Source organism: Emydura macquarii, unplaced genomic scaffold (assembly GCF_026122565.2).
Source record: "Emydura macquarii macquarii isolate MOO-44397 ecotype Brisbane River unplaced genomic scaffold, CSIRO-AGI_Emac_v2 contig_2531, whole genome shotgun sequence".
Taxonomy (NCBI): Eukaryota; Metazoa; Chordata; order Testudines; family Chelidae; genus Emydura; species Emydura macquarii.
The window spans coordinates 230553-255727 of record NW_027132668.1 but is presented as its reverse complement, the minus strand read 5'-3'; the positions used below and the strand labels follow the sequence as shown (position 1 = coordinate 255727).

The window sequence follows — 25175 nt, the reverse complement described above, 5'->3', positions numbered from 1 at the left end:
GAGTCAGCTGACCTGTGTTAGAGAATCTGGGGCTTGAGTGTCTATACTGATTCTTAACCCTACATTAAGAATTTTCTAATCCAGGCTTGAACCACTGGGGAGCTCTGGCATCCACATGGCAGCACACAGACTGAGGCAAACCAAACATATCCCAGACTCGCGAGCATCCTCCCAAAATGTGTCCACTCTAGCCCTTTGAGTGTGGTGCACTGTGGGAAAGCTTTACAGCCTACCCTGCACATTATAGGAAGTTTGAACAGCTCGCCAACGCAGGTTGCCGAGTAACACAGAGGACCCTTTTCAAGTAGTTCTCTTGCTTGCACTGTCACTCCTGTGTCAGGAAATGGACAGAGCTTCTGTAAGGTCCTGGATGACATTTCAACGGCATTTTCTTACCCAGCAAAGGCACCTGAGAGTGCTTCAGATGGAGCAGGAGGAGCACAAGGACGAGGAAGCAGAGGAGGAAGAGTACCCTGTCATGGCAGACTCACAGAATCTGATGCTGCTCATTACACTCAGTACAGCAGCTGACGCCCCCTACATAAACCAGTACTTCTGGCACAGGGCCACAAGCACGGACTGGTGGGATCACATTGTCATGCAGACCTGGGAAGACCAGCGATGGGTCCAGAACTTTTCCATGAAGAAAGCTCCATTTTTAGAGCTTTCTGAGTAGCTTGCCCTGACCCTCCAGGGCAAACACAAGCATGAGGACACCCTTGCCAATCCAGAAGTTGGTTGCTATAGCCATCTGGAAACTGGCTACCCAAGACTTCTACAAGTCCGTTGCCAACCAGTTTGGTGTTGGGAGGCCCAATCCAATGCTTCTCCGGCTAGCAGACTAACCACCAGTCGCACTTTGGCCTGATCGGTGAGATATATTCGAGGGCGGAGCCGGAAAAGGAGAGGACGTTGGTTTAGAAGCCCCCTGAAATTCTGTCAATTCCCATCAAAACATTTGGGTAGTGTTACGGCGGGGCTCAGTTCGGAGTGCAGTGGCTCCGGCTTGGGTTGGGCCCTTACAGGGTCTCAGAGTCTGGCCTCCAGCCCAAGCCTGAACATCTACATTGCAATTTTATAGCCCTGCAGCCCAAGCCCCACAGGCTTGAGTCAGCTGACCCAGGCCAGCCGCGGCCGTGCCGTTGGTTTTTATCGCAGTGCAGACATACCCATATATAACAGGTTTATGTTATTTTGTGATTAAAATGGATTCATTTTGTTTAGTTGAAGGGACTATTCAATTTCTTTGATAAACACAATCTCCCACAACATCTTGATGTTGTAGAACTGTGTACGAGCTTTCAAGCTGTCAAGAAGAGTTTCAGCTTCTCGGATCCAGTTCTCCAGAGGCAGGATATAAGTAACTTCCAGCTAAGTCATTGGGAGTTACTTGAATACCCTGACAGTAGGATAGGGCCACTGAAGTGAATTAATTCCTAGCAGGGAAAAGAGATGAGTGGAAGAAGATCCAGAATATTCTTTCCTAGTTTATATTGCCAACAATGTATACTTAGCTCCTGTTGAACTTGAACAGATTGGATAAGACAGCAAAAGCAACAGCAAAGCTCAGGCCTTGTCTACATTATGGTTTTAGCCCTGGGTTAAGTCCCAGGGTATTAGCTGCACTGGCGCAAGTCACAGTTTACACCAGTGTGGTGCTTCTACCCCAAGGGCTTGATTCTCATTCAGCCCTGGTCTACACTTACCGAGCGATTCGGCAGCAATCGACGGGAGTTACGCAAGCTACACAGAGTAGGTTGCGTAACTCCCGTTGACTTCTGTGCTTACCTTCTGCGCGCCGTCTTCACTGCACTGCACCCGTCGACGCAGCGCTACGCCACTTGAGGGGGTGGTTTTACTGCGTCAACTTCTGGATTGACTGAGCGGGTCTTCACTGACAGCTCAGTCAATCCAGATAGGTCGATCTGACGGCGGCGACTTTGCTGCCATCAGTGTAGACATACCCTTAGTCTTAAGGCTCCTTTGCATTGCAAGAGAGACATAAAGTGGCCTCAGTGAAAATGAAAATTCAGGCTTGATTATTTGCACTGATATAGCCCATTGGTGGCTTAAAAACACCATTGTAGATAAGGCCTTATATTACATCTTTTTGTGTTTAAGCTTTCAATGAAAAAACAACACCCCAACCACGTAGTGCAGGTATCAGACTACCTACAATTTCCTGGCCTAAAAAAAAGGATCATTTGCAACTCAGCTGCAAATAATTTAATGATTTCTCCTCTGTGCTTCTAACAGAGCTCAGGTATCCTCTGCTAATACTTTCTCAACCCTCCTCAATCTTAGGGAACATCGACACTTAAAGCACTGCAGCTGAACCACTATTGCATTTTAATGAAGACGCTCTAAGCCTACAAGGGAGAGCTCTCCCATCAGTGCAGTTAATCCACCTTCCCAAGAGGCAATAGCTATGTCTCCCACCAACATAGCACTATCTATGTGGGCATTAGGTTGCTATAACTACATCTCTCAGGATGGTGGATTTTTCACACCTTGGAGCAACATAGTTATAATGGTATAGGTTTGTAGTGTAGACCAGGCCTTATACACACACCCTCTGTCCATACAGTTTGGAACCTGACTATAGCTTTCATTCAAATATCTTTAAGCTACTGATCTGGAACCTGGCCAGAAATTTGTAGTGGATTTTGACCCTTTCGATGGGTCACTATCTCTGAAATTTTTCATCACTAGTATTATTGGTTTTGTTTCTTTACCATTTCTGTTAGGGTAGGAATCACAACTCATATTTCATTACATTCAAATTAGGTACCAATCTTTATTTGTGTTTTGGTTTTTGCATTGACAGCTTCTCTCATGGGCATCTAAACTTTCTGCCTATCCTATCTAGCTAGGTTTTTGTATTATGCCCATCACAATGATACCTGAGTGCCTAAGCACGTGTTCTCTTCCACTGTTCCTGGCCTAGATCAAATGCTAGTATAAGAGTCCTCCTCATTCCTATCATTCTGGAAACAGCCATACTTCCCCTTGAATGCCTATAAGCTCTCTCAATTGAAAGGATTACAAATATGCTGTTCTTTATCAGCTGCTCACAAACAGTGAGTAGTCCTCCTCACATTTATGCTAAGCTATTGAACTTTTTCATTTGTCTTTATGTGATCGTCTTCTTTTTCTTAAAGTCCTTCCGGAGTAGAAGTGCAGTGGCGCAGTCAACCTGGAGGGTTCAGGGCTTGCTGGTGCAGGCTCAAAAATGGCTGGGGATGGGCTAGGAGGGGTAAGACTAGTCCAGCCTCTACTGATGGATTCCATTTAACCTTGATTAGATCTTTAAAATACCCTCCTTGCCCACCCTTTCTTGCACAGAGGGTGGGGGGGGGAGGGGGGAATGACTCTCACCTCCAGCACAACCATCCTCTTGATTGCCTGGGTTGCAAAGTACACAACCCTAGGGTGAATCTGGTTGTGTGTTTAGAATTATGATCTAAGTTGCTTTTTTTACATGCAATTCTTTTATGTTGTGGAAGTACTAGTTTGGATTTTATAATACATCAGTAATGTTATCTCTGAAGAACATTAAAATATGCACTTGGCTACAGTTCTGATGATTAATTGAACTTGTACTATCTTTTTTAATGTATCCTCAAAGCACCATACACAGCAAGAAATAATGTACAAATGGTAAATTATGGAAATGAAACAAAACTATATAATATATACAAATAAATGAAAATGTGTGTTTGAATGCAGTTGTAATTAAAATTGTATATTCGAATCTAAGCTATAGAATACTTGGTAAATACAATGATGTTGACTTCTGCAGAGATTGCTTTAGTAAATACTGTTATATTATTTTATGAAGTAATGTTTTATCAATTTGCTTTGTCTGATTCATTTTTGACAGCATACATTTACATTTCTTTTGCTAAATTATCTGCTAGACTAAATATATTTCAGGGAAGATAGCAGATGACCAAGGTAGTAAAGCGAGGTTCTTGAACTCATTGTAATTGGGCACATATACACAGTACATAGACACAGAGAAACACACACACACACACAAACATGCATTTCACGTGGATAGTAACACCATTCTTAGGACCTCAGCAGTCTGGAAATTCTAAAAGGTTGCTATTAAAGGAGAGTGATTATAATGCCTGAAGCTATGCTACCTCATGCTGTGATCATGTGCAACATAACAAGTAATGGACAAGCTGTATTTCCTGCTGGCTTTTGACAAATTTCTAGAGAAAATGGTGGTAATACAATAGAAAGAACTTCTGGACAGTAGTGAATTGTTTGGTAAATTTCATCCAGGATTCAGCCACAGCCATGGTACTGAGACTGCCCTTGTCAAAGTCATGAATGATCTGCATACCACTGTGGAAAAAGAAGCCTGTCCTTGTTGTACTATCAGAACTATCAGTGAGGTTTTTTTATTTTGTAAATGGCTGGATTCTATGGCACTGCCTAGGTGATTAGCTAGATGTGACTGAGAATGTGTTGAACTGGTTCCAGCTGCACTTGATGGCGCTCCCCAATCAGTATAGTTGGGTAAATTCTCATCAAGAGGAGCTGGTTTCATATAATGGCTCATTATCCCAGCTCATCCCAATGAGAATTCACCCAGGTTTCTGAGTGGGCTCTGGTGCTTAACAGGCTTTCTATTGCCTTTTAAAGAGCTATGTGAGAGATATGGTCTGTATTGTAACTCAACTCTGCTTTGCTGAAGGAGTATATAGCCATGTCAATATTGAGATAGAAACAAAAAATGTTTAATATACAGGTAAGGTTGTAAATAGATGTCAAAAAGTTAATTATACACACAAACTGAAGTCAGACTTCTGTTAAAAAACAAAGAGCCAATTTTATTCTTACTTACATTGGTGTAAATCTGGAGTAACATCACTGAGGTCAATGGAGATACACCAGTGTAAGTAAGAGGATAATCAGGCCTAACCCACTGAAAACCAGGAGACTGTGAACTAACTTTACAGAACTGCCATTTCTGTTGCTCACTCTCCACCCCAATTCAATAAGCAGCCTAATACTTCCTGCCACTTTAGTCCTAAATAGCTGCCTCCCTTTTCCTGCTCTTTCAGTTTTTCCCATGCTGTTATGCGAGCACAACCACAAGCACCTTCTGCGAGAGAACCCCAGGAGCAAACCTTAGGCTAAGAATCCAAAGTGGTTTTGGGCCCAGAACAGACTTTTATTTCTACTGAGAGATCAAAGGATTTCTTACTTCACATCAGGATGGCTCACAACAATAACATGGAAAACAACCAACAACTCAAATATTGCTTAAATAAAAGGAAGTTTATTCTACGTAGGAAAATAAAGAGAGTCTATGGAAATAAAAAGCGAATTGTCTGAGATTACCACAAAAACTGATATTACCACAAATCTCATTGGAGATGCTCAGTTATAGAGGAAGCTTAGGTAAATGTAAAAGACCTTAAAAAACGTACAGATTCAAAATCATTGTATCGCGATAGTCTGTAATACTAGAAAACCTTTAACATACTCTGTTGTGAATTTCACAGGTAGTCATATGCATCATCTGAGATGCTGATAATTAAGTTGTCTAAGGTGTGCTTTAAATTAGTGCTTCTTTAATATAGTGCTGTTTGAAACAGCACTATATTAAAGCTTACTAGGGTACCTTTAGTGCGCACAAGCAGAGCCTGTACAGACCAATTAATAAGCAACACGATAGTGTGTATTAGAAATTGCACTCTCATAGTGCGCATTATCCCACGGTGTGGACAAGCCCTTTGGCTCAGTGCATCATGGCAGAACCTGCAAAGATGGAGATTATTCCTTAAATAATGCGCGTCTCATGTTAATACTTACATTACAAACAAATTATACATGCAGAGAGAATATGCATGGTGGTGTGTGGTGGGAGAAAAGTTTTAATGACATGAGTTTGGAATGATCTTGCAAGTGACAAAGGTGATAAATCCAAACATCTGCCACCACTTGTTATCACATATTTTGTTCTTAAAATCATAGAAATCTAGGGCTGGAAGGGACCTCAAGAGGTCATCTGGTCCATCCACATACACTGAGGCAGGATTCAGTATATGTAGACCAACTCTGACTGGTGTTTTTCTAACCTTATCTTTAAAATATCCTGTGATGAGGATTCCACACACATTAGGACAATCTGGGGATCTCAATGGGCATAGGAAGAATTTTTAGCTGTGTTGGACTGGAATTTAAAACTGTCATTAGTTCAGCCCTGCTATCGTGGGAAAAGGACCATTTTAAATCTGGGATGAAATTCCACATTGAGGGGGACAAAAAGAAATATTTTGAACTAAGATGTTCTTTTTTTCTTTTTCATTTTATTATTATTATTATGGAAAAGTGGTAGACTCTCCTCTCCATAATTAAGATTGCAACCAGTTCCTATTATAAAGCATTTTTAACTTACCTATATCTTTGAAAATTGCTAGTTTACTCAAAAAGCAAAGGCTCTGCTAAATTTGAAGGAAATTTGTCACATATTTTTGAGTCATAGGTAATTAAAAATTACCCAGATGTCAAATTTTACGGCTGTCTAACATTACTTAGTTTCCCTGTATCTCAAAACCAACTCATTATTATCCCTCTAAACTATAGTTAAATCTCCTGGAAAATGTATACACCCAACTACATTTGAAGGAAACAGGCTAAACAAATTTATTACCAAATTGTAACATTTCTCTCTTAAGAAATCACCTTAAGAAAGGTGATTAATTGGGAGGGAAGGGGCTCAGTGTTGTTCCTGTTAGTTTCAATAGCAATTATGGATCCAAAACCACTCCTGTTATTGTCAGTGGCAGCTTTTTGACTCATCCAATCCTCCTGACATAAAAATTTTAAATCTACGTCTTTATTGAGCTACATAAAAGGAAAAAAAAGAAAAAACATTAAAAAAAAAAAAAAAAAAAAAGACTTGGGAAATTCCTGTGATGCTGGCAGACCAGATGCCAACTCATGCCAAGGCCTGTAGGCCTCACTGAACACTAAGGATATGTCTACATTGCTGCAGCAGCAGGGATTGATTCAGCGGCATCGATTGAGCGGGTCTGTGAAGACCCACTCAGTCAACTGGAGAGCTCTCTATAGTCGACTCAATTAGTCGGCCTCCCCAAAAAGAGTAAGGCTGCATCTATGGGAGGGCATCTCCCATCGACAAAGCACCCTGATGACACCGTGGTTTCTCAATGTAAGTGCATGGATGGGAAATACACAAGCTATGTTACTTGTAGGATAGTGCATGTATTAATATTTCTTATAAGATCTGCCAGGTCATAAGGTTATTTTAAGTATTTGCATTGTAATTCTCTGTAACTGTGTAAATCTTTAAATAGGAAAGGAACATTAATTAATGTAGAAATGCTGGCTTCCTACAGAAGTTGATAGGTCCCGCCCACCAAGAATGCCCATGGAAACCAAATGAGCCATTGTGAAACATCAAAGAACAAATACTTTGGTGATTGCTTCCCACAACACCCATGAAGAGGAGATGTGCAGGTGGACTTGTCTCATCAGCTTGAATTCTGAGAGAAGGGAATAAAAAAATCCCTGATGAGAAGGAACTGTGTCCCTGTGATGCTTGAACACTGAGGGGTGAAGATTCTTAAGCATAAGCAAGAGATCCCAGCTGTTTGGTCTGGGTTAGCCCTAGAGGACTGATAGAGCTTGCATATTACAGTAGCTTCTATTAGCTTTTGGAACCTAAGACTGTAATTCATTGTGTGTGTATGTTTACCTGCTTTAACCTTGTAAATAATTCTCATTCATTTTCTTAGTTAATAAGTCTTTAGTTAGTTTATTATAGGATTGGCTACAAGCATTGTCTTTGGTATAGGATCTGAGATGCAATTGAGCTGGAGTAATTGACTGGTCCTTTAGGACTGAAAATAACCTGAATATTGTGATTTTTGGTGTAAGGGACCATCTGTCACAAAGGCAAGCTTACCTAAGTGGAAAGATAGACTGGAGTATCCAAGAGGACTATCTGTGACTACATGTTAAGACTGTTATAGTGCTTGAGGAGTTCTCACCTGATGGTTGGTTGGTGAAATCTAACTATAGAACACACAACCAGTTTGGGGTTTGTGCCTTGCTTTGTAACAGTCTGCCCTGAGGTTGGTACTCATGCTTGTGAGTCACTCCAGACAGCTTGACAATTCCCAAACCAAAACATTTTGTTTTTCAAAAAATAATTAAGATTGCTAAGTGGCCATAATATAGATACCTATCGCATCATTTCCAAAACCCAGGTACTTAAAAACAAAAGCAAAGAGTACTTAAGAATATCATAAATCTTATAGGTTTGACTTCTTACTGAAAAGTTTTCCCTGTGAACGAGCATATTAAAAGATCATGAGGGCAGAGTTCTTACTAAAGGCGATGATATCAAACATGGGTGGAGAGATTATTGCGCCAATCTGTATGCCTCATCAAAGCCACACAGGGTATGTCTACACTGCAATAAAAAACCTGTGGCTGGGCTCAGGCGCTATAAATTGCAGTGTAGATTTTTGGGCTTGAATTGGTGTCAGGTTTCTGGGACCCTCTTTCCTTATGGGGTCCCAGAGCCTGGGCTCCAGCCTGAGCCCAAACATCTCACTGAAGTTTTATATTCCTGCAGGCTGAGCCATGTGAGCCCAAGTCAGCTGACACAGGCCTGCCGCAGGTGCTTTATTACAGTGTAGCCATACTCTTACAATACAGGATGACAGAAAAGAGGAGACAGAGTCATCAATCCTGCAAAAGGAAGTGGTGCATGCTATTATGAAAATGAAGCCTGGGAAAGCACCAGGGGTAGATAACATTCCAGCAAAATTGCTAAAAGTTATTGGTCATGATGTTGATCTCGTGGCAAATTTGCAACAGTGTATGGATAGTTAGAAATTGGCCAGGCAACTGGATGAAGGGAATCTTTCTGCCCTTACCAAAGAAAGGGGATATAATAGAGTACAGTAACCATAACACCATCTCCCTGTTATTGCACACAAGTAAAGCGTTGTTCTACATAATTCAGAATTGCATAAAGAGAATTGTAAAAGCATTACAACTACCACAATAAGCTGGTTTACGGAGAGGGATGAGGCACACATGATGAAATTGTGAATATCTGAAAACTGGAGGGAGTATAATTACTCATGATTATGTGCTTCATTACCTATGCCAAAGCATTTGATAACATCTGACTTGACCATCTGTGGAAGATACTGGCAGACATGGGGATTTCAAAGCATCTCATTGAACCCATTGCAAATCTCTACTGTCAACAACAGATCATGGTACAAACAGCAGTGGGCAGCAGTGAGTGGTTTTCCACTAAGCAGGATGTGAGATGAGGTTTTGTTAAAGTGGAAGAAACGGTTGTTTCCGTGGATGGACATCTTTTAACTGATCTCAGATATATTGATGATTCAATACACTTTGCTGCAGCCATCGATGCAATCCAATGAATGTTGGAGTCTGTAAAAACAATTAGTGAGGAATATGGACTATCTCCCAATGTGGCGAAAACTAAATGACACAGTCAATAACAATAGGATGCAAGCAGTTATCACAATTAATGGTCAAGCTGTAGAGGCAGTAGATTAATTTAATTAGCTGGGATCATCCATATCCAATCAAGGATTCTGCTCCAGAGAAATCAGAAGAACCCTGCTCAGCCATAGCCTCCCTTAAGAAAGTAGGGAAAAACCCTGGCATCTCAAAATGTACAAAGGTTCGACTGGAGAAAAGCTTTGTTTTTTCCACAGCAACTTATGGATGTGAATTCTGGGAAACTAATGCTGCTGACAGGAAGGAAAGCTGAAGCCTTTGAGATGTGATGCTGGCAAAGACTCTTGTGTATTGCCTGGATGGGAAAGAAGATGAATGCTTATGTTAGAAATACTATTGGAGAGAAGCAGCCTCTGCTCTTGGTAATCAACAGGCACAAACTTATGTATTTTGGTCACATCGGGCATAGAAATGGAAATACCTTCACAAAAGTTATCATGGAAGGAATGGTGCTGGGTCATTGAAGTCGGGGATGACAAACAAGCAATTGATAGATGGTGTGCAGCAGTTCACTGGGAGGTCAGCTGCTGAGTGTGTAAAGTGAGCGATGGATCGAGAAGACTTCCAAAAATTCTGCTATGATTTCACCAATATTCAGACATGGATAAATGGACTTTATTTACTTTAAAGAAGCTACTTAGATACTAAAATCAAGATAATAAAAATAATACAATAAAAGAAACAACAACCCAGTATTCCATGGATCTGAGTGAGGGTATTGTGTTGTGATTCAATATGCATTTCTTTATACTTGAAAAGAATCATTGTTTTTCATTTATTATGGCCCTGATCCTGAAAGCACTTATGCACATGCTTTATACCATCATGAGTCTTCTTCTTCAAGTGATGGTCTCCAATCCAGAGATTGTCAGCCACCACTTTCCATCTTTTGCAGTCATGACGGACCATCACAAGTAGCACCATTTATTTCAGTGGGACTACTCAAGGTAATAAAGTTACGCACATATGTAAGTGCTTGCAGGCTCAGGACCTATGTGGGCAGTATAAGATTTAGAATGTTTTTAACTGTTCATGTCCTTGCTGCTAAGTGCTTGGTTTGTGTAAAAATGTGATATTTGTTTTCAATTAGCAATCTTAACTATTTTTTAAGGAAAGTTTTGAGGGTTGGAATATATATTACACACATGAAAGTGATGATGATGATGATGATGGAGTTGCTTGTTGTCAGTTTGACAGATTGTGGGTCCTGAGATAAGACCAAGACCAATTCCAGATCTGCAGCTCTCTCCGCAGGTGCCACAGGTGAAAACAGTTGTAGATTAATTGTGCACTGCTTTTAGCTTTATGCCTTGCACGTCTCTTCTTGACTGCCACAATCTGTGAGCTCTCAAAGACTTTCAGTCCAATGTGGCAGAGCTGCTGCCATCAGATCTTGTCATGCTGTAAGAGCTCCCAAGTGTTGGGGGTCAATATTGCGAGATTAGAGGTTGGCCTTGAGAGAATCTTTGTAACATTTTCTAGGTCTGCCCCCAAAACAAGTTCCAGTCTGCAGTTCTCAATAGAAGACGGCCTTCAGTATTCTACTGTCAGACATACGGATCACATGACTGCACCATTTCATCTGTGCTCTCACTATAAACGCTTCAATGCCTGTGATGTTGCAGTACTCAAGGACCTCTGTGTTAGGAACCATATCTTGCCATTTAATTCCCATTATCTGCCATAGACATCATAGGTGGAATTGGTCCAACTGTTTTATATGGCATTGATAAGTGTCCATTATCGCAGCCATAGAGAAGTATGCTGATGATGACGATGCAATAAACATCTATTTTTGCTTGCAGTCTGACAGCGTGTTTGTTCAAGGGATGAGGCTGAAGTTTTCCAAAGGTATTGCTGGCTGTATCAATGTGCTTCATAATGTCGTCCTCAATCACTGCATCTTGTGAAACGACACTGCCTAAGTAGCAAATTTGTCAATGACCTTGAGTGTTACATCATCAGTGAACACAACTGGAGTAACTGCAGTACTTCCCAGTCGAGGCTGGACCATGACTTCTGTCTTCATTTAGGCTGATTGATAAGCTAAAACATTTTGCTGCACATGCAAAGCAATCTATGAGCAACTGAATATCCCTGAATTTGTGAGGCCATAGCACAGTCATCAGTAAACAGTAATTCACAACTGACTGTCTTCATAACTTTTGTCTTCACACGCAGGCAATGCAAATTCAAGATACCTCCATCTATACAATACTGCATCCAAATGCCACAGTCTCAATGCATCTATTAGACAGCTTCAAACATGATGCTGAATAATGTCAGAGCAAGAACACAGCTTTGTTTTACTCCATTTGTGACAATGAAAGGAACTCAGAAGCAGCCTTCGTCAAGGACACAAACCTGCATTCCTGCATGAAAAGATTTAATTATTCTGATGAACCTATCAGGGCAACCAAACTAGTGGAGAACTGTCACAGACCATCTCTATTCACAGAGTCAAACAACAAAAATTGCGTATCAACAAAAATTACGTATTCTTGATTCTGCTCACAACATTTCTCCTGAACTTTATGGAGTGCAAAGATCATGTCTGAAGTACCACACCCAGGGAGGAGGCCGTATTGGCTTTCAGGCAGTATCTTCTCTGCAAATTGATCAATTAGCTGGTTTAGCTGAGTAGGATGAGTAATTTTCCTGCAGTGGCAAAGAGCAAGATGCCATAATGGTTATTGCAAGAGGTTTGATTGCCTTTTCTTTTGTATAGGTGAATGATGTTGGCATCTTTAAATTCCTGTGGCACAGCCTCCTGTTCCCAAACTCTAGGTAGAGGCCAGTGAGCTTCCTGATCAACTCATGGCCCCCATATTTGAAGATCTCTGCAGGAATACCACCTGGATCTGCTGCTGTGCCATATGACATTTGCTTGACAGCTCTAAGCAGCACACTACAACTATGTTAAAAGACATTATTAATGTTGCCAAAAAATAGGAAATGCCAGAATTTAGGTTGCCTTTTCAATCTTAATTCAGCCCACTTGAGTGTCTGCATTATGATACAATCTTTAGTGACATGATCACATGCTATTTTTTCCACATTATCCCTGCCCCATTCAGTGTGCAGGATGGACAGCACTCACTGAATGAGCAGCTATTCAATATTTGTTTTTTCCTTGTTATTCAATGTGTGGGTTGATGCCTTATTTACTGCAGATTATTCAAACCCTGTTCTGAAGACTGAATTATTAATTTCCTTACGGGCTTTCCAGTGATGCCCATCACTATAGTATAGTGAGTGTTTTCACAAACATTAATTTATTTTCACAACACTTCTGTCAGATGACGGTATTATTATCCCTGTTATGCAAATGGAAGATTGAGGCACAAAAAAATCAAAGTCTAAAGTGTCCACTTATTCTGGGTGTCCAATTTGAGACACCTAAGACCTGGTTTTTCAGACTATGTAGTATTGCACAGCATTTTATATGTTCAAATCACAGCTCCCATTGACTTCAGCTGGAGCTGGAAGTGCTTAGCACTTCCACAAGTCAGACCCCTGGGTCTCAAGTCAGGCACCTGGAAAATGAGGAACGACACAATTAGTGATTCTCCATGAAAAGTTTGGTTTAAGTGACTTGCCCAGCATTACACAGGAACTCTGCGGCAGAAACAGCAATAGAATCCAGTTCTCCAGGGCAACAGTCACCTTACCCATGAGACCGTCCTTTCTCTTCCTGCAAGCCCCTGCCTCATTCATGACAAACCTTCCAGATTCTGCAACATATGAAGCAGGAGTCCATATGCAACTGTCTCCTTCACTACACAATCCTGATTCATCCCCAGAGCAAGTCCAACCTATACACTGAGGCTGGGGTCCTGTGGAAAAAATAGTATGAGATCATGTAATTAAAGACTGCATCATAATGCATAAGCACAAGGGGGCCAAACTAAGGTTGCACAGGCAACCTTAATTCTGGCATTTCCTAACTTTTGAGTGCTTGACTTTATACATATAAATTGATATCTGTCTGCAGCTGCTTAGAGATTTGGAACATTAAAAGTAGTCCTGGCAAATATGAAAAATGAATATTGTGCATCACATGGTTGCAAAAATTAAGGAAATTTATCACATTTTCAGCACTGCACATGTGAGATGGCTGAATGGATATTTCATAAAACATCTTTCATCGTGAACTGAGAAAGAATTTGTTTGTGTCCAAATATGATCTAAAAGTTTTCATCTGACCTCTTTACTTTCTTCTTTATTTATTTATTTTCATTTACTTGCTCTGTTTATTACCTGTGTCTGTTTTGCAGTGCAAAACTGCACTGGTTTGAGAAGCGGTTTATATCATCCATAAAAATAAATTTGATTAATTTGTTTTTTTGCTTTAAATTACTAACTCCTGAAGAATGAGAACAGCCATAAATGCTATTGTCTCCACAAGAAGCAATTTGGAAATACAAAACACAAGTTTCTATATTAGGTACATTTTCTTTGCAAAAATATTGCAAATCAGGTTTGAAACTGGTAATATAACTTGAAAATGTTTTGCATTTCAAAAATAATAAAATATATTCTTATTCTGCCCTTGTAGACCACGCAATGCAGATCACTTTATGCAAGAAGCTAAACGGAAGAAGCATAAAGCAGACGCAATGGTGAGAACATTTTCTTTCCAGATATGTTGTTCCATATTCTTTTTGTAATGCAGTTTCTTCATCAGTGCAACGTAGCTAGGGTAATTATAAAATCCATTATCAGGATGGCTGGGCTTGTTAAATTAAGAAGTGTTTATGTAATCAAGTGTTCAGAGTGTCAATAAACTATGACTTAAACAAATAGCAACTTACTGGGATCAGCTCTTGAATAAATGAAAATTTCCATGTATTCCTTTGCTTTAATTAGTAGCTATAGTAATAGGCCCAGATCTTGAAGGGTATTTAGGTGTTGCTGTTCTCAGTGTTGCAGCATCTAACTGATTTAGGAAACTAAATCTCATTTTCAAAGGGATTTTGGCACTTAGGAGTCAGTAGGATCTTGGCTCCTAGCACCTAAATACCTTTTGAAAATGAGATTTAGGCTCCTAAATCAATTGGGCATTGCAAAGCTGAGCGCCACCACACATAAATACCTTTTAAAATACGGGCTGTAGTGACTCTATGAGATTTTCAAAATGTTTTTTTTTTTTTCTGTAGAGCTAGCTGGCTAGCCACTGGCTTTATGTACCAGGACTGTGCTCAGTGAACCTGTCCAAAGCCCATAGAAGCCAAAGGAAAGACTCCCATTGATCTCAAAGGACTTTGGATGAAGCCTCATTGCTCCAAGGCCAAAATACTCCTGTTTTGTTACATATACTTCCCGCCAAAATAATACCAACACAGATAATCATTTCTCTATCAGACCTCTGTGTAACTCCAGAATAACTATCCTGACACAACTGATCATTGCAATAACAAATTCTTGATCCTGGCTTTGGCTGCTCTAAGAGGGCAGGCAAAGTTTCCTTATAACTAAGGGGAATCTGAGGTTATATGTGGAACTGAGGCACTCTTCCCCTTCCCTAGGTGTGCCTCAGAAAATAGGGGAAGGGGGCATGCTAGGGGTGGAACAGAGCACACAGCGCTCTGACAGATCTTCAGCTAGCACAGCAGTCCTTTTGGCTGCTCTGAAGGGGGCATGTTGCCTCTGCAGCTCAGGATCAGGGAGCGGAAATGTGATTTGGAGTTCCTCAACTGTGCTGAGCCTGAGGGCTGGTTTACACTTACCACGCGATTCGGCAGCAGTCGACGGGAGTTACACAAACTACGCTGTGTAGTTTGCATAACTCACGTCGACTGTTCTGCTTCCCTTCTGCGCTCTGTTTACATTGTGCTGAGCTGACGGGAACAGCGTTTCCGTCAATGCAGCGCTATGCTACTTGAGGGGGTGGACTTACTCAGTCGACTTCCTGATCGATTGAGCAGGTCTCACTGACCGCTCAATCGAACCAGAAAGATCGATCTGGCGGCAGTGAATTTGCCGCCGTCAGTATAAACGTAGCCTAAGATGCCCAAGGAAGCAGGAGCAGCCCTCTAATTTAGGATCCCAAAAAAACAGCACTTCAGACAGAGTTGTGCGCTGTACCTGAGTTTATTAGGGTACTTTTCCAGGGTTCATTCAGATTTATATCATTTTAAAGTGACTCTTAAATCAGAAAATATAGTAGAGAACTGTAAATGATACATTTACATGCGTTTCTTTAAGCAGAATAGAGAAATTATTGAATATACCAAGGAGTTTCTTAGCTTGAAAAAAGGACCTTCCAGTGGGTAGGGCACTAACCTGGGACTTTGGAGATGCAGGTTCAACTCCCTGTTCCACTACACATTTCTTGAATGACCTTGGGAAAGTCACTTCATTTCTTTGTGCTTCAGTTCTCCATTTGTAAAATGCGGATAATAGCATTTCCCTACGTCACAGGGGTGTCACAAGGATCAATGTATTAAAGAGATTGTGAAGAGCTCAGATACTACAGAAATGGGGCCATATATGTACCTAAGATAAATTGGAGCCAATGTACCGTTCCATAGCCTAATACCTTAGAAATGAATAAGATCAACTAGACTTTCACCTTGTGCAAAAATTTCAAGTAGATGAGTCCAATATACTAATGGCTTTATAGTACCTTTTTATCACATGGATTCTGATGGAAGAGAAGAGGGGTCAGGACAGAGAGATAGATTTAGGATTCACCCACATGTAGGTGGTAGTTGAAATCATGGGAGCCAATAGAGAGTGTATATAGAGCAGTGGTTATCAACATATTTACCATTGTGGGCTGCATATGCAGCTCTCTTTGTGTTATGTGAGCTGCATCCACACAATATATATACTACCTTTATGGCCATAAGGATGGCACATAGGTCCCTGCTATGTGCTGGTTGAGAACCTGGGTTCTCAAGGCCCTACGGGTTGAGAACCACTGGTATAGAGAGAGAAAAGGAGGGACTGAAGACACAAACTCCCCAGGATAATAACAGAAAGAGGAACTGGAAGTTTGAGGAGCCACTGAAGGAGAGTCTGCAGAAGCAGTCATTAAAAGAGGAGCAAAATGTGGAAAGCACAATCACACAAGCCAAAAGAGGACAGAAAGAGAGCGATCAACTGTGCTGAAGGCAGCAGGTAGATAAAGTGTAATGAGAATAGAGATGAACTCTTTACTAGGAGAAAGTCAATAGTCACCCAGATCAGGCAAAAGAAAGGGCAGAAGCCAGACTGGAATATATGTAGGAAAAAGTCAGTGAAGAGGAAACTGAAAAGGGATTTCAGTTGAGATCATTGCTGTTAAATAACCCTGCAGAACTTTTAAAGGTACTGAACCTGGTTCTGATTTCACACTAGTATGAGACCAGAATCTGGCTGACAGTTATTTTCTAGAACCTTAGGCTATTATATTCTCCATAGACTCCTTAATTATTTTCTTCTGGCAAAAACTCAGAAAGATTCAGGATTCACAAGGCAAGATTTTCAGAACTCGAGGCCTAAACTAGGTACCTAAATCCTTATTTAGGTTCTTGGTCATGGTCTTTATTTTTCTTAGTTACAGAGTAATCATTACTTTTCTTGGCTTAATTTTGAAACGTGGCTGATAAGCAACTACTGATTGGGTTATTATATTTTTCTAAAATCTCTCTCTCAGGTTTTTTCTTTGTCATTAATCCTCTAGCTTATGTGCTGAATTCTCTGGGGATGCCTATCCTTTCTTCTATTTTAGACCTTTCTGATTCTATCCATCTTTCTCCTACAATGAAGAGGCCCTCAGTGATTATTATTTGATCACGTTATTTAATGTTTCACCAGGAGCCTTGTTTGTATTCTCATTCCATATTTGTTACTCTTTAAAATTTCTTTAAAATGAATAAAAATTTCATTGTGACAATGTGTCGCTCGCTCTCTCTCTCTTTTAGGGTTTTATACTGCCACGTATCACTGTAGTATCTGAGAGCCTTCCACAGAAAAAAAAATAGCTATAGTGAAGGCCTCAGAATACTTCAGGCTACATCTACACTGTGAGCAAGGGGGTGATTCCCAGCTCATGAAGATATACTTGCCCTGGCTCTCATCTGAGCTAGCACACTAAAAATAGTAGGGTAGTGTGGTTGGCAGTAGCATGGAGAGTGGTAGCAGTGGCATGTGCTAGCAGCCCTGAGTAGATACCCACAAGGTTTAGGCAGGGTTGTGCTCAGGGTGGCTAGTACAGTGCCATCACGGATGCTGCCTGTACTACCACAGCCAAGGCTGGATTTAGGGGCAGGTGACCCAGGCGACTGCCTGGGGTGCCGGGCTCAGGGGGCGCCAGGCGTGGGAGGCTGTTTTTATTGTTAGCGACAAAAGAGAAAATAGAACGTTTGAAATAAAATGTTTCAGGTATTCCTCATGTGGATTCATTTTTCACTAACCTCCTAGAATGTTCTGGACCTTTGTAGTTACTCATGGAACCTTCCAGACTTTCTGAGAACTGCATTTTCCTCGAACCTCCTAAAGTGTTGTCAGCCATGCCCTCGTGGCTATATAAGAAGTGGGGCAGGGTGGAGCAGGCCATCACCAGTCTGTCAGTGAGACATAAGAATGAAGTGGAGTGAAGTGAGAGCCCAGCTACGATGTTCTGAACCTTGTTTTATTGTGTAGTTGTGAAAATGTACGTGGGGGGGAGGGGGGGCATGGAAGACTCTCCTCGCCTGGAGCGCCATTTGGCCTATGGCCAGCCCTGACCACAGCTACACTACTATTTTTAGCATGCTATCTCAGATGAGAACTAGCATGAGTACATCTGTATGAGCTGGGAATCACACCCCTAGCTTGTAGTGTAGTCGTAGTCATAGTGTTAGGCAGTTGGAATATGCATGCATCCAAAGCCTGCTCATCTAAAGCTTATGCAAATATATCTAAAACTCTTTAGTCTAGAAATTAGGCAGGAAATCTTACAAGAACAGGCTAGCTTGTAAACTCTCCAGTGTTTCCTAGTGCTGAATGGGTGGGAAATACCTTAAGAACAGCCTTTCTTGCAATCTTTTGATATATCTCCTTCTGGATCTTGACAGAAACCAGCGTGTGCAAATGTATGCAAAAGCTGGACAAGAAAAGGAACTAAGAACAACTTCACTTGTTAAAACCTCAGAGTTTTGGTCCAGGTCTACTTTGTATTTTGGGCAAAAGTCCCTTCTCATAATCATTTTCTAGATCTTACCTTCCTTGATTATTTTCATCTAGCCCTGAGGCAAGAACTCAATTTTTTTTCCCAAATGTATGCTCTTGATTTCTATTAGTTACAGGCTAGTTATTACCTGTCTTTGTTTAGCATTGAAAGATGGTATTTACATACAAGCATAATAAGAGATATGCCTATTGGGTTGTTGTATTTTTCTGTTTCCTTTGTTATTTTATCCAAACCAGTTTGCTCAATCTCAGTCATAAATTTCCTTGATATTAGCTTTCTTCTTTGTTGTAGTGTTGCTTCCTCCCAGTAATATTTGTAAGTCTTTTAGAATTTGAAGGTCTATTTTGTGTCAGCTTCCATCAGCTTTTCCTATGTATAGTTTGTTTTGCTACCATGTGTAACCATAGTTTGGTGACTCCAGTATTTCTCTGTGCTCTTATTTTATCTGCCAGGTGGAGAAATTTGGAAAGGCACTAGATTACGCTGAGGCAGCATTATCATTTATTGAATGTGGAAATGCTATGGAACAAGGCCCCATGGAATCTAAATCCCCTTATACAATGTATTCAGAAACAGTTGAACTGATCAGGTAAGCTTGTAGGGAACAAGACCACTGTTTGGATATATTCTCTGCTCAGTGCAAGTATGCACCTTCCGCATCTGGAGGAGAACATACCTGAATGCCTTTAAACCTGGGTAGAAATTAGAGATTAAAATATTAAAAAAACCAAAAACAAACAACCCCACAACAGTCAATATTCATAAGTTACGGGACTCAGTGCTTAAGGAGGTTGATAATATGATTATGGAGTTTTCACCATTTGGCCATCAATTCTAATCCACGCCAGACTGGTAATGACTGAAGATCATTACAGTTCCATTGCTATTTGTTGGCCTATGTGAAATATATTGGTAATCACAATCCAGTTTCTGCTGGACAAGCGTCCACATCACAACTCTTTTCCCCTGTTACAGCTGGCATTGACAGGCATCCTTATTGACAGTGTCAGCAAAGAAAGGCAAAGACTGAATCACCATGGAGTCTGAGCTATTCTCTCATCCAAAAAGTGGTCCATCCAGAACAGAATTAAGGCATGTTGGTGGAGAAAATTTGCATGGCCAGTGACCATTTTATACCTGTTCTGTAGATAGAGAATTTCATTCCCCAAGGCAGTCAGCCATGCAGCTTTCTCCAGCACTAAATTCACTTTCAACGTTTAATATTTTAAAAAATCATAGTTCTACAAAACCTTTAAAACAAGTTTTTTTTTTCCAAATTTCTCCGCTGATCTAACCGTATTCTCATTTGTGTAAACAATTCTTCTGTATTGTGGTCCTCGTTTGGGCTCGCTTCTCATGGTCTGTAATTGCGGTAAATCCCGCTCAGCCAGCTGATTCTGACAAGAAGGAATAACATAAGATAAAATACCTTTTACTCAACACTACAAAACTTTTCACACTTCTTCCCACCCCTCTCTCACCTGCTCCACCACAAGCAGCATAGCTGCCCTTCTTTGTCTGCTTTGTCTTCTCTAATTACAGTATATTTATGGTCCTGATGCTGGACCTGAATTTTGCTTAGAGCTCGGTTTATGCATGTAGCTAGGATTTTGTAGTAGTTACAAAATAAATTGTTTATGATCTGCCTGCTAGGCATAGTCCAAATAAGTAGCTGGTTTATCAGGACATGTGTTTGTGTGGATTATCATGCACACAATGTGTTTGCCCTGCTGTCAAAATTAGAGTTTGATAACAAAGATGAAGACGAAATACAGGGAACATGTATTCTTCTGGAAGCAAGCCCAGAAGTATTGTATGTTGCACTAATCTTGTCCATTGCTTAGATGCTAAACCAGAAGTTGAGATTTCCGGGAATTGATTTGTCACTGAATAGCACATACATTCTTGAAAGAGCAACATTACTACTGTAGATATTTAAAGAACTGAATGAACTGAATGTCATATGACCAGAGTAGCTGTGAGCCACATGCTGCCCTCTGCTGCACAGTGCTTGGAGGAGCACTGAACAGACAAGCTCAAAATTTGCAGTGTGAGGGGAGCACTGGCTCCATGGCATGTCCTCTTCTGCTCTCAAATTCTGTGGCAGCCTTTTGGCATGAACTCTGCAGAGTTGGGGCTCCACAGGTTGGGAGACTATTTTGGAAGGACTACACAGAGTGAACCAAGGAGCAGTAACTCTCCAAAGCAGGATCCTCTGAACGTATGGATTTCCAAGGGAGTTACTGCTAGTGGAAGAGAGTTACTTAGGCAGGGAGGGCGAAAGAGCTAAAGACAGAATGGTTCCAAAGCATGAACTGAAGAGCACAAAGTGTATCTGTGATAACTGAAAGAGTAAACATAATGGCACAGATTCTCAACTGGTGTAAATCAGTATAGCTCCATGAGGATCTGACCAACAGTAAGTAGTCTCCTGTTAACACACATTGGGCCTTAATGCTGGCTTTTCCCCTTTTTCAAAGGTATGCTGTGAGACTAAAAACCCATTCAGGCCCTAATGCCACGCCGGAGGACAAACAGCTAGCAGCATTATGGTTAGTAGATCAATATTTACTCAAAGACTTCTTTGATGAAGTGAGTCAGTCCTTGAAAATCAAATGCTTAATGCAGTCAGACAGAGGGCTTGGGTTTATGTTGTCTGTTGACATAGAGAGAATACTTCCTGATCCAAGAAGATCCAGACCACTGTCATCTTGTTTTCCTTGTATTATTGTGCCTGGTCTGCGTTCTGTTTCTGTAAATAAGCAATTCATACTTATTGGCTATGACAGGTCAGCTATGGCACGTCAGTGTAATTAATTTTTAAGTGCCTAATGGTCTGTGTTTTTATGACTGATGTACTTTACTTGTAACAGCGTCTCAGTAATTTCTTTTGTGTATAACGTTTTAGTTTCAATCATCATAAATTATACTTGTATTATATGAAGGGTTAGGATGTTGATAATTAAACAATTTGGATTAACTCTCTGAATTAAGATTTCCAGATATATGCATTTAACTTAGATTCTATTAAACAGTTGCTGAACACTAATACAATAATAGTATTATTAAAAATCCATTTTAATTTTAACAACTATATAGTTAACACATACAATATCTATTGAATGGTTATGGATTCTTAGTAAATGGGTTTTACAACCAGTTGGTGTATTCTTAACATCTGTTAAAATCCAATTTAAATGTATTTTTAGAATCTATAAATTAAACAGTTTTCATTTATCATTTTATTTAAAAAAAAGAAAAAACTATTTAGTGGTGTATTTTTTAATTAAATACTTTGTCACTGCATTGGTGTACAATTGGGTGCACAAATTAGATTAACCATAATTGTTATTTAAATGTTTAGATGGGAAAAGGACTAAAAATAGTTTTTTAAAAATAGCTGACCATGTCTATCTATGGGTTTGGTAAAGTGTTTTCCAGAACTGACATAGTGTTTCAGTGTGCAGTATTTAATTCAAATTCATAAAGCCACTGCATCTGTTTAAGCAAAAAGGTCACAGTGAGGGTAGAGCACTCCTTCAGCACTGAATAGCAACCCTAACTCATTGTCTGTCACATAGCAGATGAGTTGACATCATTTGCATATGTACTGTAACCTATGAAGGTGACAGAGTGAGAATTATGAAGACTATAAGTAAGTCCATTGTGTCCTTTGGCATGGTACAATGCAAACTGGGCATACTGCCATTCAACTAGTTTATCTGATTCTGATTTCCTGAGGAGAGACAGTCCTCTAGTGGTAAAAGAGGAAATTTCAAACTTTCAAGGTTGCAGATCTGAAAAGGGAAAGCTCTATGAAAGTGAATTATAACAACCCTGGCTGAGATTTGCAACAGTAGCTTGTGATTTTGAGCGCTTTGATTTGACTTTTGGCTGCCCAACACACCTTAATTGGGTGAGATTATTAGAGGGTGACAACACAGCACTTTCTAAATTCAGGCTTCTTTAAGGTATCTCAAATTGGACATCCAAAATCACGAACAACCTTTGTAAATCTTGGCCTCTGTGACCAAATGAAAACAAGCGTTACTGATTTTTCTTGTGTTTCATACTGTTGAGCAATCCTCCATTTGTGAATACATAAAAACCTGATAGAGAAGATAAAACATTTTGTATTTATTTTTATTTATCAGTTATTATTGTTATGTATGTTGAGTGGAATCCCTGTCATTGAAGATTTTTAAGAATAGGTTAAATAAATACTAGTTACACTTGGTCCTGCTTCAGTACAAGGGGCTAGACTAGATGACCTCTGAACATGCCTTCCAGCCCAACATTTCTATGACTGTATAATTATTGTTAATTACTATTATTGCTTATTTATTTATACAGCATTATACCGGGGCATGGTGCTCTACGGAAACTTTACAGACAATGGGACAGATCCTCCCCTGTTCTTTTTGTTCTAATTATTGCTGCTTATCATGCTTTTTGTGGAGGAAACTTCAGGCAGAATTCCACACTACCTCCCTTCTGATCCCCAGGGAAGGCATGTGACTGGGGAAATGTGGTCATGTTAGGGACATCCCTGTTTCCTGTCAGTCTCCAGGTGCTGGAAGAATCCACTGCGGTCATGGGCATCTAACATGAAATAGGCCTGAGACTGCTCTAATTTATTCCATTGACTGGTCTCTTCCTGGGTTATATATCCCTGGGATTAGGGGCCATAAAGAGCACCTTTATGCTTTTCCCAGAGAATTGAAAAATCTTTGGCCCAGATCCTGCAATGAGCTCCTTGTAGGCAGGGCCCTTGGCCAATCACACGGACCTCATTGCAAGAGGGCCCAATCCTGAAAACGCTTCTGAGCATGGAGTTTAGTACCTGATTGGTACTGTTCAGAGTAGTACACCTGCTAGTGTTTGCAGTTTCTGGCCCTGAGTGGATAAGAGACTTTTGAACCCTTGGAAAAATGTGGAATAATCCAAACAAAATCAAATATTATAATAATAAACCAGACTCTGTAAGGTTTCCCCTTTATTTAGCTTGTTTATTAAAGGTACCGTAACACACTTCACATTTTGTCTTCTTTCCGTTTGTTCTAGTTATCGCTGTTTGGCACTTCTATATTGGAGAATGTTCCGACTCAAAAGAGACCATGCTGTAAAGTATTCAAAAGCACTTATTGATTATTTCAAGGTACTTTCTTGCTGTGTTACATTTTCAATTGCTAATTATTATATGAAATACTGTATCTTTTAAAAAAGTGTAGCCCTGTTGGACCCAATCCTACTCCCAGTGGAGTTTTGTCATAGGCTTCAGTGGAAACAGTTAATTTCCAGTCTGTCATTCTGTATTCACAAGAGCTCATGTATCCAGTGTACAAAACTTACAACTTACTGAAGGAAGAGCAACTCACCCTGCCATGAAACTGACACTTCCAAGCCATTCTCCTTTTTTCTTGATTGTCCAGTCTCATTCATGATGCTCTGCAATGAATAGGTTTTACAGCATTCACCACTTCAGGATGCACCTCAGGCTAGATATCATATGTGTTGGGGACACTGAGCTAGCTTCATATTTGGAATAATTTGTAGGATTTCTATTTATGGACATCAGCATGTAAGAAAAGGCAAAGGGACAAATTCTTCCCTAAGGTATTAGACTGGAGCCCACATTGGCTTCAGTGGGAATTGCATGCAAGTATCTGTGGGCAGAATATACATTTCCCACCAACTTGGCACACCTCAGCTTGCCTCTACTTCCTATCTTGCTTTCCCCAGCTACTCCCTTCAGTTCTCCATTCTCTCATTATGCAGTGCACTACTTTATTTTTTAGGATGACAGGAAGTCATTCAATTTTTAAAAATTTCCCTAAAGTGGCAATGTGATTGGAAAACATCTGGAAATCAAACCATTACAGATGGATCTATAACAAAGTAGGTCAGATTTTTGGCCTAAAAATATATTTGTATTTCTCTCTTAAAAAAAACAAAAATTGTGGGCTGCTACTATGCTTCAAATTGTTTTTTATATCGTGCATTCAGAATTAGAGCGCATTGAGGGTACAAATGCTCTGCAGTTCAGATTCTCTTTGGGGACTTTTTGGTTTGAGTTGTTTTATATGTTTTTTTCTTTAGGTGGGGAGGGGCAGGGGTTGTCTCATCCTATACGTAAAATGGAAAAAAATCCCCAGCACAGATACTTTGTTAATGATGAACTTTAAGTAGAGGCACAGATTTTCATGACCGAATTATAAACTCATGAAAATAGGCAGGAAAAGTGACAAATCTTTTACTAACAAATTGAAATAGATGTCACCAAAATTGGATCTAAACACGGAGTAATATTTAATTAAACTTGTTATGTTTCTCTAATTATCTTTTTTATTTTATTAGTAAGAAATCTATAAATATTATAATACTGTATTTCTCATGTCAATTCAAGTAAGTAACATCTGTAGTAAAAATTGGAAATTCAGTCTCACAACCATGTGAA

At 40.1% G+C, this 25175-nt stretch overlaps 1 protein-coding gene across 1 annotated transcript in view; it reads left to right on the top strand.

The window, feature by feature from the left end:
• The window catches only part of AFF3 (ALF transcription elongation factor 3), a 478617-nt gene that overhangs the window by 439335 nt on the left and 14107 nt on the right, over window positions 1–25175 (top strand). Inside the window, exons 17-20 of the mRNA XM_067563544.1 lie at window positions 14117–14180; window positions 19171–19307; window positions 21199–21270; window positions 23783–23876. Of these exons, the coding sequence (XP_067419645.1) occupies window positions 14117–14180; window positions 19171–19307; window positions 21199–21270; window positions 23783–23876 (367 nt within the window). The remainder of the gene's footprint in view (window positions 1–14116; window positions 14181–19170; window positions 19308–21198; window positions 21271–23782; window positions 23877–25175) is intronic.